The sequence below is a fragment of the Megalops cyprinoides genome, chromosome 17, assembly GCF_013368585.1.
Source record: "Megalops cyprinoides isolate fMegCyp1 chromosome 17, fMegCyp1.pri, whole genome shotgun sequence".
Taxonomy (NCBI): domain Eukaryota; kingdom Metazoa; phylum Chordata; class Actinopteri; order Elopiformes; family Megalopidae; genus Megalops; species Megalops cyprinoides.
Window position 1 is genome coordinate 328,112 of NC_050599.1, and position 15,218 is coordinate 343,329.

At 45.4% G+C, this 15,218-nt stretch overlaps 1 protein-coding gene across 1 annotated transcript in view; it reads right to left on the reverse strand.

Annotated features, from left to right (window-relative positions):
• Positions 1-12,505: 12,505 nt before the first annotated feature.
• LOC118792309 (retinol dehydrogenase 14-like) overlaps positions 12,506-15,218 on the reverse strand; it is a 2,771-nt gene continuing 58 nt past the window's right edge. Inside the window, exons 1-2 of the mRNA XM_036550134.1 lie at positions 14,870-15,218; positions 12,506-13,644 (exon numbers count right to left, since the gene is read on the reverse strand). The exon at positions 14,870-15,218 is cut by the window's right edge and continues 58 nt beyond it. Coding sequence (XP_036406027.1) covers positions 13,027-13,644; positions 14,870-15,218 — 967 coding nt within the window. The 3' untranslated portion in view covers positions 12,506-13,026. The remainder of the gene's footprint in view (positions 13,645-14,869) is intronic.

Here is a 15,218-nt window from a genome sequence, read left to right on the forward strand (position 1 = left end):
GACCATTTCAAACACATGGCTATAAAACCTGATAGAAAATGCTCAGATAAAGTCTTTTTCCTCCGTGGGATTCCTCGCTGTTGGAAGGACGCGGGGAGTGTGTCTGTGTTTGTGCCATAACAGGGGGAAGGCTTAACCTGTTGACCTGTTCACCAAAGACACAAGGTTTTTATGTCTTTGGTGATTGACCAATATGAGTATTACTGATCTTTTATAACATAAAAGGCCAACACAGCGACATTAACAGACACTGACTGCACCTTCTCTTTACAGTCTTTACAGTTACTCATGCTGTCCATGCAGTCACTTTTCCGTATCGCCCTCTGCTGGTTCAACTAACAGGAGCAGTTTTGTTGTGGCAATTTCTGCCAAAAAGAAGGGAGGAATCCTCTGCATGTCCTCTGAGGACGCGATAGCTGGAACTGGAAAGGCCCGGGACAGCCACAGCCTGCAGTGCACCGGAGAAAGCATTCTTCTTCCTCTTACCAAAACCTTGAGTTTCCTGCCTGTTTGATTTCGCTGTATGGAGAGAAAGGTCTCGTTTTCATGCTCCATTAATCTGCCATTGCTGTGCAGCTGATAAAACCGCATTAGTGCCGTGCCATTCACTCACAGTTTACTGCCTTACAGTGCAATGAACATATTTTTAATGCTTTACATCTTAAAGAGTAATGAATATGGGGGGGGGGGGCTTATGATGTTCTGATCACAGGTGAATGCCCCCCCCCCCCAGTAGTAAACCTACTGAGTCTACAGCACAGAGCTGTACAGCACAAGTTTATTATGGATATGCTCTGCTACATTTTTAGTATTGTATTGAGAGCTGTTAACCACTCATCATAATTCCAAAAAAATAAAAGCTCTAGGCTTTACCAAAGACAAAGCGCTAGGTGCATACAAATTAAACTAACTGAAATGATGGTAAACAGTCACAATAAATAAATAAATAAATACTATCGATTAATAAATAAATTAAACTCATTATCATTCACTTTTGCACCTGGCATGTACTTAAAAGTAGAATGTTAACTAGAATAGATTAATCCCAAGTAAATAAACAATGGTCTGCACTTTCAATTAGTTATATGGACTTCTAGGGGCTCTGGACCATAAAGCAGACAGGGCTGGAGCAGGACTCAGCAGGGTGGTAATGGGATTGGCCCATTACATCACAGAACCATTATTTTAAATTGTCAGTCATACTTATTTTTCGTAGCACAGGGAAGTGGTTGGATGGATGGAATGTTCCAGCTGGAACTGGAATGCACCAACAGCCCCCAGGCGTCATGCATACATCATATAAGGAAGACATGGTGGTCATGTGGGAACATAAACCATGATACTGCTCACAATGATGTGATATGACAGCATGAAATCCCAGACTTACTGAAAAACAGACGATAAACATTAATTCTGAGAAGATACACCACTTTTCCACAATAAAATGGATCCACCGAGTAATGTGAAAGCCTTGCACATTTGTAGCATTGGATGTAATTTAATTAGGAAGAATTTCCGAGGAATCAGCAGCGGGGCACAATGCAGGCTCTCCACCTGCAGGTGAGAGTGCGACCCACTCTGCTGCACTTAATCACCCTAAATAAGAGATATTTAATATCATTATGTAAACCCACAGGACAGACACGCCTATTAAGAAGTTCATACTGTTAGCGTGAATGTGGAACTGGAGTACTTTAAATCTAGCATGCCCTGACACTGAGGAAGAGGCTGAATTATGTCCTGCCTGAGCCATAATTACCAGTGTATTGATCAGTGTTCTCACACATCAACAACAGTCTGTCAACAACGGTCTATCTGAGAGTCAATCAATAGCACCTCCACCCGCATGGGGCGGCAGGATTGTTGGAATAAATCTCAATATCATCCACAACAGGTCAGCAGAGGTGTAGCACAGAACTCAGGACAGTATTTGAGCCAATTTGGGAGAGGCTAAGCTGTCTGAGAAATACACAGCCACACAGTAAAGCCCACCCTTTAACTTTATTCACCATCTTCCCTGTCTTTTCTTCCTCTCCCTCTTAATGTTCCTGCCACATTATAGCAACACTTTACATTACACCTTTCACCACAGTAATCTCCCCATTATAACCAATATATCACACTGCTGTCCCATTGGTTAATTAATCTCACTCGGAGATTGCAGTGTGGTACCCAGCCCCATGAACCGAAACCATGAACTCCAACCCTTTCACTTTATCTTTCTCAAAACTCATTCATCATTCTCATGCCCACCACTCCCTCCCTCAGTTCCCCACTCCTCTCCTTCTCTCCCCTTTTGCTCATCTCCTCTCTCCCTGTCTCCATCGTCAGTTCCCCCTCCCTCACCCCATACCCTCATCTCCTCCACGCCCTCTCCTCCACAGCACTCTCATCCCTCTCTCTACTCTTTAATGTCCACTTCTTCACCCATTATCCCATCTCTCTATCCCCCCTTCCACCTTCACTCTCATCCCTCTCTCCTCTCATCTGCTCACCCCTCTCTTTCAGCAGACATGTTTGAATCTTCTTTCAGAAAGAACAGAAGAAGTCTAGATTTTAGCAAAGGACTTTTAGAGTATGTGTGTTGTAAGCCCTCAGAGGCATGAACTGCAGATCAGCAGAGACCCGGCTCTCCCTGGGGCCCCGCACGGCAGGGCTAACGGCTCTCCCTGGGGCCCCGCACGGCAGGGCTAACGGCTCTCCCTGGGGCCCCGCACGGCAGGGCTAACGGCTCTCCCTGAGGCCCCGCACGGCAGGGCTAACGCAGTATCATCCTCCTCCAGCACCAGTCCCCCACCAGGGACTCCTCCCCATTGCAGGCTGATTGAAGTCCATGCAGACCCAGGAGGTTAAGGTCGTTGCACAGGGTTTATAGGGAGCTGCTATTTTCTAAAACACTGTGATTATCCTGCAATTATCCCCTGGTGTCTGTTTGACATAAAGGAGCAGAGCTTACCCTGTCAGCTGTAACTGAGCCCCACAGAAGGTCATTCTCTAAGATAAAGAACCAACAACATTACATGACCTACAGTGAATTAAACTAAACTTTAGTTTTAACAATTTGTATACTTTTACCATATATACACTTTTAACAAATACAGTACATACTGTATATTTACGTGACAGTAATTGATAGGTTCAAATATATGCTGTATATCTGGGCATAAATTATGGTAAAACCGGTTTAAGTGAGTGATTTTTGGGTTGATTCTGTTACCTGCTAAATCTGATCCTGACGGGATGTATGGCACCTCTGCGAGAGAGGTGAGCTCCAGCTCTTTGGGCAGTGCTGTCAGAGCGTGGCGTAGCTCACTGCTTCTCATTACCATTGTGCTGCATGAAGGTGGTGACTTAGAGCTGCAGAAACCTGATCCTGCACAACCTCTGACCTTTACTGCATCATGGTGTAGGCATGGAAACCGGAACCGCTCACAAACATCCCTCCAGTTTCAGTTTGGCTTTAGGACTCAAATGAGACACGGAAATCCCTGGAAAGACGGCACATCACAGGTCTGTCTGGCACAATATCCGAGTATTTAACATTCTCACTGTGCCTTCCTGCGCATTTGTGCGTTTCCCCCACTGAGCCGGGCTGCCTGTGTTACACCCTGCATGTGACCATGCCTTTTCTGTTTTTCAGTAAACCCAATACTGAAAAATACTTGTAATTGCTTGAAAAAAGTGAGCGCAGGGCAAAATTTATCCAAAAGCATTAAAGCTACACCGGAGCATGCCCTCTCTCCTGTTCTGCTACCATATTACAGCACTAACTACCAATATACACTTCACACGAATGGATTTATGAGCAGTGCTTTTGCTCAACGGGAAAATGAGGCTGGTGCAATATCATTAGACAGTCAAATCACAGCCTTCCTCTAGTTCCTGTCAGGAGTGGCAATGCTGCTGTCACAGACCCGGAGACTGGCACATAAGCCCACTTAGTGCTCTCCGTGTCCTGAGCCCTTTGAGAGGAGGTCAGCAGCTGAATCCTGTGTTCACATCATAACTTCTGCATTTTAGCATTCCAGACTCTCCCGATGTGTCACTGCTGGACAGAGGGCTGGGGGGGGGGGTGTTTGTGACACAGCCCCCCCTCATCAGTAAGGGGAACAGTCTAATAGAAAAACAGAGACCAAGAAAAATTGCTGACACGGTCAGGGTTCATTCCAAGAAATTAAAGGCTTTATATATGATCTTTGCCAGATAATAAAATGTCCTTGATTTATCAGGGGCCTTGGCACCATGGTCAGTAATGACTCACCTTGAATGGTGCGTAATGGCATTATGGTTTAATGAACGATGAGAGGGCAAAAGTTTTTATTAGCTGATCAGTATTCGTCTGAGGAAGTGTCAGAGGGGAGGACATATCGATCACTGGAAAAATATTCAGTTCTGCCACTGCTTTGTTACAACAGATATGACTCTGCTTAAAATCAGCCAGTCTTTCAGTTCTACCTGACTGATTCGCACACGAAAGACTGAGACTTTGCCCGATGGGTGAATGAGAAAAGTTTCAGCGTTGCCAGGTTGGCGCTTTTGATGCTAAATTTACTGACTTTTAGGAGCTGCACCCTGTGTGTGAAAGCACCTAATGAAAAATCAAGATCAGTTTAGGAAAACTGCAAACTGAATTCATTGTAAGGGCAAAGATATTTGTCCCCACCATAACTGTGCTGGTCACTGCAGTTTGTATTGCAATGGGACTGGATGTAAGACAGGTGCAGCTTCAGACTCAGTGAGATTTGGAATATGGCTATAAGGAATTCACAAAAAGCCGAGTCCACCATTTTCCACTGTAGTGTCGATAATAGCCTGGAATGGGCAGTGAGACAAGAGGTTCTGGAGGCAATCTGAAATCCAAAGGCAACAGCTGGAGCCTCCTAAGGAAACTGGCATCTTCAAGTTACAGTGTGTCCAACATTAACACTCATAGTCACATGCATGAATGTTGCCTTCATGAAGCCTCTTTTGAAGCCACTCCACAAGTCTCTACATCTGGATGACAACTGACCAAAACATTATGGCCAAAAAACTGTTTTTTTTCCACCAAATCCCAGCCTTTAGAGCTCAATCCAATCAAACATTTGTGGTTTAAACTCACATCGTAAAGCACTACAGGATGCACCTTATCTGTGCGCTCCACACCAAAGGAGGATTTACAGTTACTCATTACAGGAATGTGAATAAATGTGACAAAGTTTTATTATTTCCAAATACTGACATTTATTCCTGATGGCTGTCTGTAAATGCTCAGACATCATGATCAGTGAAAATCCAGGCATGGTGGCTTTCAGCTCCTGCCTCCCCTCTGGCTGCTACTCTGGCTTTTTCAGCTTTGCACCCCCCCAACCCCCCCCCTCCACCCCCCTCCACCCCAGATAAGAAGATCAGGGCAGCTGCTGTCTGACACACACTAGCTTTTTATCCTGGATTGAAATATATGTGTGATTTTCTGTAATTCAGCACGGCAGTCATCTCAGACTGAGTTAGCTAAGGCAGAGATGAGGCTGGTGATTTATCTGTGAGGCATTTAGCGTGTGTTTTGCTTGGTGTAGTGCACCGCTGCAGTGGAGTGCAGAGTGTATGCGGTGTCCCCTGGCAGAGTCAATCAGCTGACTCAGAGGAAACAGTCTCAAGTGGGAGTTATATACAACATCGCATCCAAAACACTGCCAAACTACACTGATCCCACCAATTTTTAATCGACACAAGCTGTTTGTGAAGCGCTATCTCACCTTCCAGCAGATTTCATAATGATCGTCATAATGATTTCCAATATGATGCTTATTTTTAAAGGTCACATCAAGAACAGACGCAATTTTCCTAGATTGCAAAGCTTTCACAATATATATCCACATTATGCTATCTAAATCAATTTTGACAAAGCGTATTGATTCATGCGTCCTAGTGAAACATCCACCTCTCTCTAATTGTTTAATCAAATTATTGCTTTAGAAACCTGAGAGTACGCATTAGTTAATGGATAGGCATAAACATGTAATCTACCTCTGAGAACAGAAGAAGGCAGCTTAGAGCCTTCATTACATAGTCAGTTTCTTGGATGTGTCTCAGACAGATTATCCATTTGATAAAGTAATGTTATTTTTAATAATGAATTTGATAATTACTGGTATAATTTTAAGAATAATCAAGTGGATCAGTTTCCCAGGCCCAGATTAAATGTACTCCTGGTGTGTATATTACATTACATTACATTACATTACCTCATTTAGCAGATGCTCTTGCCCAGAGCAACTTCCAAATAAGTGCATTACTATGCTAAGAGTAGTTATCAAGAAGTATTACAACAGGTTAGTAAGATACTAAGTTAAATGCTAAGCTAGTGTAGAGTGCCTTTTTTGAAAATAGGGATAGATAGAGATAGAGAGGCAGGTAGACTAGAGACACAGTTTGAAAAGATGAGTTTTAAGTGTTCTCTCGAAGGCGCCCAGGGAGTCTATTGTCTGAATCTCGGCAGGAAGCTCATTCCACCAGCGTGGAGCCAGTACTGGGAAGAGGCGGGTACGAGAGATTCTGCCCTTGTATTTCGGGACACAGAGGCGACCCAAGGTAGAAGAGTGCAGCACTCTTGCTGTCTTGTAGGCCTTGATCATGTCCTGTATGTACTGGGGGGCTGATCCATTAAGTCCCTTAAAGGTTAGTAACAAGGTTTTGAACTTGATCGTCGCTGCAACCGGTAGCCACTGGAGGGATTCAAGGAGAGGTGTCACATGGGCCTGCTTGGGGTTGAATGTCAAACGGGCTGCTGCGTTCTGGATAAGCTGCAGCAGTCGGATGACATACGCCGGGAGGCCAGCCAGCAGCGAGGTGCAGGATGCTCCTTGAAGGATAGATTGCTGTCCAAAGTTACCCCTAGGTTTTTGGCAGCTGTGGATACCTTTGCGTTGTAAACACAGATTGAGAGGTTCCTTGGAGGGGTCGTGTATGCTGGGACGTGGACTCTCTCAGTCTAGTATATAATGTTGTCTGAATTCTTTTAGGGCTTAATCTTGGTATGTTACTTACTAGAAAGGCTGGATTTCTACCTTGTTTCTAGCTCAGCTGCTGTGAAACAGATTCTCAATCGGAGCAGACACCTTCAGCCATGGAGTGTGTTTCAGTCACAGTGTTCAGAGTGAGAGAATGCCAATGTTTGATGCATTATCATCAAGCAGTTCTGTGTGCTCAACTTGTCTTTTTGCTCTGTTGGGCAACTGGACAAACGTAATTTAGACAGTCCACGTGACTTTATTAGGTGTCGTAATATCTGGATCTTGTTTACGTATTTATGAATGAAGAATGGTTGCTCAATGTTAGCTAGCTAGTTATCTAAAGTGCAGTCATGCAGGGTATGTTTTAGAACAGCTACACTGTAAGCAAACTGTACTGTGTTCTCTTTATAATACATCCTCTTCAGCTGGTTGAATGGCTTGTGTTTCTAGGTATGTTATGTAAAGTGAGCTAGCCTGCAAGCAGCAGGTATGGTACAGTCAGGAACAGAGTACACACACTGCTGGAAAACACCTAATGGAACACCATTAATTCCTTTTTCTCAGTCCATTTCATGGCCTTTGCCAGCTATCAGTCATTGACCCATGACATTTAGAGATTTCAGCCAATGTCAACCAAACTTCATTTTGAAGTTTTATCAAGACAAAAGATATGTGCTGATTTGTGATATTCATTGTGAATACAAGCAGGCAGGAAATACCATGGTGGATATACTGTATTAGTTTAGTAGAAAACAGTGATTGTGAAATCGACACCTTGTGGTGCACTCCTTGCCATATTGGCTACTTCAGCTTCCATTCCAGTTCAGTTGTGCTGCTGGTTGCCAGTAATGAGGGCAGTCTGGCTGTGTAGTTAATACTGCTGGGCCTCAGGCTGCCAAATGTTAGTGTGTTACTGAAAAAACGCCATTAGATCCAACAGGAGAGTAAACTAACAGCTAATTCACTTTATAAGATCTACAGCCCCCATGATTATTCAGTTAGGAAAAGACGCTGGTATTATTCACCAATGACAGTTCGACATTTAAAAGTGAACTGTTCGGTAAACTGAACGGTGTTTGAGAGCACAGTATTTGAGAAGTTCACACTGATGAAAATGCTAATTTATTTATTTTCTTGTTTACAAAAACTTCTTTCTTGGCCAGGAAGGTATGCAATTTGTTGGCCAAACTGCAGTATGTGTTTTAGTCTAAATATTCATTACGTTTAATATCCCAGTATTTTTAATACTGTCCGTTATTGCTTTGGCAACACTGTTTGCCAATAGAGTGCCACTGTACTGTAACTGACAGAGGGAGATCAATTCATTTAATGTGATTGAAGTCCAGGGCCAAACTGAGACTGTGACATCATTGCTACATCCTGAGATGTTTCCTGGATTGGCCACGTCTCGCTTTTCTCACGTCTTCTCAGGAATCATTAGTCTCCCATCCTGTTGTGATGCACTGTCTTTGGGACAGACCTGCACTGGCACCATTCAGCATCAGACCAGAGAGGTATACCTTCACTACACAAATAAAGCCACGCCAAAACAAAGCGGAATATGATCTGATTATTTACCCGTTTCTGCTGAAATAAGTCCCATATATCCCAGTTTTTAAGTGAGGTAAACCTGTTAAACCCACCATTACAGTGAATAAGAGCAATAAAAAGTCAAATTTTCAGAGAATATTAAATGTACTGTATACCAACCAGACACTTATTTCACTTAGAAACAAGCAAAAGCAGAAAAATAGCATTTCGGTGTGTAAATAAGTCTCAGAGATGAGCAGTGTGTTATGGAGGATCACAGCATTAAGATGCGACGGGCAAGTGACTAGTTTATTTTCCTTTCAAAGGAAGGCGAGGCTGATATGTGGGACATTTCACCTCCCAAACGTAGTTTATGCTCCATTAATCCAGAGAGATAGCACTCCTGTTACCAGCAGCACACCGCAGAAGCAGAGAGGAATGCAAACGTATATCTCCCTGACTGAGAGCTGACTGCACTTTATCCACATGCAATTAGTTACAGAATTTGCGAAAACTTGCAGCTCTGCAAAGTTGACGAATAAGAAGCAGCTTCATTAGTTTAACAGCCATTGGCATAAATGTAATGGACATATACTGCTGACGGAGAGGCAGGAGGTGACAGATGGGTTTGGCTGTGAAAGACCCAGCAGCTTCATCTCCATGCAATATGCAGATACCAATGAAGAGGCCAGTGCTGCCTACAGCTGGCTGACAGCCAACGGCATGGAAGGGCTTCACTGCTCAGTTACAGGCAGCAGTGTGGTTTGGTGGTAGATGATCTGGGGTCATAACCAGAATGTTTGAGGTTCAAAGCCCAGAGGGAGCATTACTGTTGCATCCTTGAGCAAGTTACCTGAACGTGGTATATGGATGGATGTTAGCTATGTGATTTTCCCTGAACGGCCCAGGGCATGTGGAACAGGTTGCCCTGAATATTCGCTGAGGGTCCTAATTAAGAATGCACCACTGTGGCTCAGTGTGGATGTGCAGGGCTGTGAGGCTGGAATGGAGGGGGACTGGACGGTTTGTGGGCTGTCAGGTGATGGCTGTGGGCACAGGGGAGACGCAGCTGTCTGTCACTCCAGCCTGGTACCATGCCATAAAGTGTTGACTGCTATTACTCTTAAAAAAATGACGACTGTTTTAATTGATTACAGAGTGTGTAAGACTCCAAGACTGGAAGAATAACCTCTCCTTATGATCCCTAAAACACCTGACCTGTACCAGGTACACACTGTTCTGGCTGAGCAGTGGGCGGGGCGTGGTGGGAACGCTGCCACCTCCTGGCCACGGGCATCCTTCATGCTCACGGAGAAGACAACGGCTGCCACCTGTAGCAAACTATCAGCTCAGCAGAAAAGGAGCTCTATGCCTGTGAGTGGGGGGAGGAGGACTGTGCTGTGGGCTGGGGAAACCAGCCTGCGGTTAGAGTTTAAAGAGCCTCACTCATAAGACTAGCTTCCCCACATCTGAAGATTTTTCATTCAATTCCATTACATGCATTTAGCAGATGCTCTCATCCAGAGCAACTTCCAGCACAACAGAACACAAGTGCATCCATTCAAGTTAAATGAGCAACAGGCTACAACACTGCCAGACCAGTGAGTGTGAGCATAGAATCATGTTTGACATAATCCTTCCTGGAATAAATCCTGTTTATTCATTCTGTCATGATGGGATTTAACCAATCAACAGTGAGATCACTGCTAAGTGGGGTACCATTTTGGCTCACCTATCACCACCAACACACACACATACACACACACACACACCCCACAATTTGGCACACACACACTCCACAAGTACTATCATTAGGTTCTTTTAAAGGGAGGGTGATGTGATTCCATTTTGTAGGTTATTGTCTATTTTAACATTGTCGTTCTGAGTTGACTAATAACTATGTGAGTTGGTTGCCTTTAATAAATTGTTTTTGTCGTGCGGCCGTCTCTTTGGTTGCACGGCTCCAGGTAACACACCCATCCCAACCCTGAGTGGCTGTGTTACTGAGTAACAGCAGTAAGGCTGAGTATGGCTCATTCCTTTGAGATGTGTGTGTGGTGTACATGTGGTAAGGTTGGGTACGGCTCATTCCACAACAACATCCATACTCAACCCTGCTGGTTCTCTCCCTTTCCCTTCCCTCTCTCCCTCCCTCTCCCTCCCTCCCTCTCCCTCTCTCCACTGCACCACGTCTTATTTATGGGGGTCAATCGTTAGCACATCTGGCTGCAGGCCAGGTCCTAATGGAGGCAGGGTGGTGGCAGGGTACTGCTGTCTCATCAGGACCGTCACACTAGTGTGACGGACACCTGCATAAGTCCCAGGCTGGTGGCCAGCGCAGGACTGACTGCATAGCGGCCGCTCACACAGTCCCCCTGTGCTCTCACACTGCGCTCTCACACAGTCCCCCTGCGCTCTCACACTGTCCCCCTGCGCTCTCCTCTTTCTCTGACACACTGCAGTGCACGCAGCGGCTGCTTTTCAGTCAGCGTTTAAACAGCACCCGCAGCCCGCCAGCGCTAAACTATGGGGACACCTGGATCCTCACTGTGAGCTTCCCCCTCTGCTCAGTGACGGACAGCTGGACACGCCCTGCACAGGTGACATCACTCACAACCTGCAGCAGCTGTTCCACCAACCTCCCCTGTTCTCTGCCGCTGTTCCACCAACCTCCCCTGTTCTCTGCCGCTGCCGCTGTTCCACCAACCTCCCCTGTTCTCTGCCGCTGTTCCACCAACCTCCCCTGTTCTCTGCAGCGTGAGTACGAGAGCAACTCCGAGAGCCCAGCTCTCAGAAGCTGCAGAAAGAGCCACACTGTGAGTTTCTGAAATGACTGAGGAGCCGCTCTCCATGTCTTACAGTAAGATCAGCCCTGCTGACTCACAGCACCTGGCTCAGGTGCAGACTGAAACACCTGTGTCCTAATGGACTTGGTTCCAATTACATTGGTTTTAACAGTTTATCACTCTGGTGCAATACGATAATAAATGCACATTAATGTGCAGTTCAGTGATTCTTTTTGGATGCATATATCAGTGTACAGAGTCCTTCTCTGGAATGTGCCTTTGACAATAACGCTTGACAGTCACATCCTGTGACCCCTCATTGTGTCTGGGACAGCAGAAAGTGTGGAAGAGGGCTGTACAGGCATCTGCAGAGAAAGTAAGTCAATGCAAAACACAATGCCTACACTGCCCCCCTGTGGTGAGTAATTGTAATTTGTTGTGGTCGCATGCTGAAGTTTTCTGATGTGCAGTTTTAGACTTCAGAGCACTCGGCTGGGACTGATGTGGCAATGGGACATATTTTTACAGTGAAACATATGAACTACACTGTTGCACCATTTATATTAACTACATAATGTGATACTCATTTTCAAAATGCCTCATTAGCATGAATTTAGCTATTGTGAAAGTATATTATGCATTATGAGGAACACTTTGTGTCAATATTTAACCTATGCAGAAACAGCATACAGAAATGTTATACTGATAATTACTTTTGATGCAGTCACACCTGCTCTTTAAATCCATGACTGCCATCTGGCTACATTCAGTTGTGTTTTTAAATCCAGAGGCATGGAAACACTGACATGCCAAACCAAAATCCTTCTTATAACATCATCAAAAGAACATTTTTCTGGTCCCTGGAAATCACGATTCACCAGAAGAAAGAGTATGCATGACAAACCCTACAAAGGAATCCTGGTGACACACACGCATCCTAATTTCATCTGGCTGAAGAAGCCGCTCGACCTTCGTTAATCTTGCAAAGTCATTTGACACCACCATCTGATCTGCATCCATGTGTACCACTCAATACATGCAGAGGCCAACGCATACCCTCTCTGATCCACACACACCTCAGTGATGTTCAGAATGGAATCCTCAAAATTTATTTCCACTGAGAACACTGAAAAAACACTATTTCTCAGAGGTCCACACTGTGGAAAATTATATACAAATTCCTGTTAGTGTCATTAATAAGCAACCAGCTTAACAGAGGAAAATAAGCATCTTTGTTTGCTAAAAATTAAAATGGAAAATCAATGCATGGAGTCAGACTGCATTTAGCAGGGGAAAGAAGATGATCCCCTATTGAATAAAACCCAGCCCTGAGTGCACATCTTCCAAGGGACAGTTAGGTTGTGGGAATCCAGTCAGCAGCTTGTGATTATCAGTAACAGTTACAACGATCTCTGAGGTATTCCTGCATAAAATGCCTATATTTAGGTAGCTATGTTCAGAGATTAGTTATACAAGCACAAGTACAAACACTTATTTGGTAAATGTTTTCTGCACTTGTATATTCCATTTCCATATACATCAGTCTGGTAAGGATGCCTGCCATATAAATAAATAAATAAATAAAATGTCCCTTCACACCCACATTCTGCAGGTTTGTCCTGTGAGCTGCCGTGTCCTCGCGGCGCTGACAGACGTCTCATCTGTGAGCTGCCGTGTCCTCGCGGTGCTGACAGACGTCTCATCCAGCCCTGTTCTGCTCAGCTGCTCAGGGCCACCATGACCTGACTGACGTCCCACAGCTTCCTGGCCACCTGCTCGTCTCTGGCTTTGGGCAGCAGCTCTTCCTCTTTGCAGTTGGCGAAGCACCTCCCCCCGACCCCCTCCACATCTGGGGAGCAGGCCAGGTAAAGGGGGGTCTGAGCACCTTCCAGTGGGCTTTTCAGAAAGGCCCAGGACGCCAGGTGGAACAAGGGCTTGGCCAGGTGGGGGATGTGGACATGCCTCCCCAGGTTGGTCCGCACCATGCCTGGGGTCAGGGCGTTAACGGTCACACCGCTATCCTGCAGATGCTGGGACAGCTCCATAGTGAACAGGAGGTTGGCCAGCTTGCTCTGGCTGTAGGCAAAGGCCTTGTTGTAGCTGCGCTCACTGTTCAAGTCATCAAAGTTGATCTGGCCGTATTTGTAGAGCTTGGAGGAGACCACAACGATTCGGCTGGGGGCAGACTTCTTCAGCAGATCTAGCAGAAGGTTTGTCAGGAGGAAGTGGCCCAGGTGGTTAACTCCAAACTGCATTTCAAACCCCTCGTCCGTTTTGGTGTACGGGCATTGGAAGATTCCCGCATTGTTAATCAGAACGTCAATCTTTGGCTCCTTCTGTAGTCAATTAAAGAAGAAAACGGGTCAAACGACCAACTCATGCAGACAGAAGGGTCAGTGCAGTAGTGTACTGAAGTTACTGTGCAGTGCAGAGTATGTGTTGAGGAGGACCCAGGGGATGGGGTTATTGCCCTGGATCAGGAACTTTGGGCTGCGGGTTTAAATCCGACATGTCGCTGGAAAGAAAGCCACTATCCATTGGCTTTATCAGCTATTCACTACAAATAAATGGTCAAAACAAACAAAATATCCACCCTATTCAGTAATACTCTCAAATGTGTTGGGGGCTACATATCCAGCTGCTCATGGAGAACTAACCAGCTACCCAAAGCAAAATTCATTACATTATTGTCATTTTGCAGATGCCCTTATCCAGACTTACATAGGTTACAGTTTGTTTTATATGCTATCCATTTATACAGGTGGATATTCACTGAGGCAATTTTACCTTGGAGAAGGGTACAGCAGCAGTGCCCCAGCTGGGACTTGGACCAGCAACCCTTTGGGTACGAATCCTTACCACTACCATTTCCATGAAAACAAACTAGTGCCCTGAATAGGTCTACATTATTCCATACCTGAAGAGGTGACACAAAGACAATAATCATCTTGCAATGGAGAGCTCTGGCGAATGTTAAATGTTTACAGTGCTACAAAGTGCCCAACACTTAACGAAGGCTTCAGAGCATTAATATAAGTTCAGTTCAACCCTGCACCCCGGGCGGCTGCCATCAGTTACAATATCATTGTTAGCACCTAGCCTGACTAGATGTCAGACATTGAGCTACCTTGACCAGCTATCTTATAACAACTACCGTAAAGCAGTCATACAGACATACATAAACATTTACAGGATACCCAACTTTAACAAGTAACTACTGTAAAGCTGTATTAGCTAACTTTAGCTAGATAGCTTCTCATGCAGAATAACTGCTGTAAAGCTATATTAGCTAACTTTAGCTAGATAGCTTCTCATGCAGAATAACTGCTGTAAAGCTGTATTAGCTGACGTTAGCTATCCAGTTGGCAAGCTTGCAGTTCAGGCAATGTTCCTGTAAAAGCACACGTTTATATTACGATGTCCAGTGCCCAATGTAAATTCAATCTCCAGATCCCACACAAGGTCACATGCGGCTACAGTGAAATTTTACAGGGTTTACGAATACGGTGCCCTAACGTTAGCGCTCCAGCTAGTGGACTGCTGCATAGACGGTGATCTTACCTGTATTATATCCTCGCAGAAACTGCGCACAGACTTCAGAGACGCCAGGTCTAAGTGTTTAATCGCTATTTCTCCCTGACTGGGCCCGACCCCCTGCCGGATGTCCCGGGCAGCTTCCTCTGCCCTCTGCCGGTCCCGGCAGGCCATGATCACCCGGGCCTGCAGTTGCACCAGCCCCGCCGCGGTGGCCTTCCCGATGCCGCTGTTCGCCCCGGTCACTATCACAGTCTTTCCCCGCATCATCGTGGGGGGATAGCGCAGTGTCACAACTGACCGTCTGGAGAAGATTCTTCGAGCGATGAGCAGCACCCCATCGCCCAGGACAGCGGCTAAAATCACCGCTGCGGAC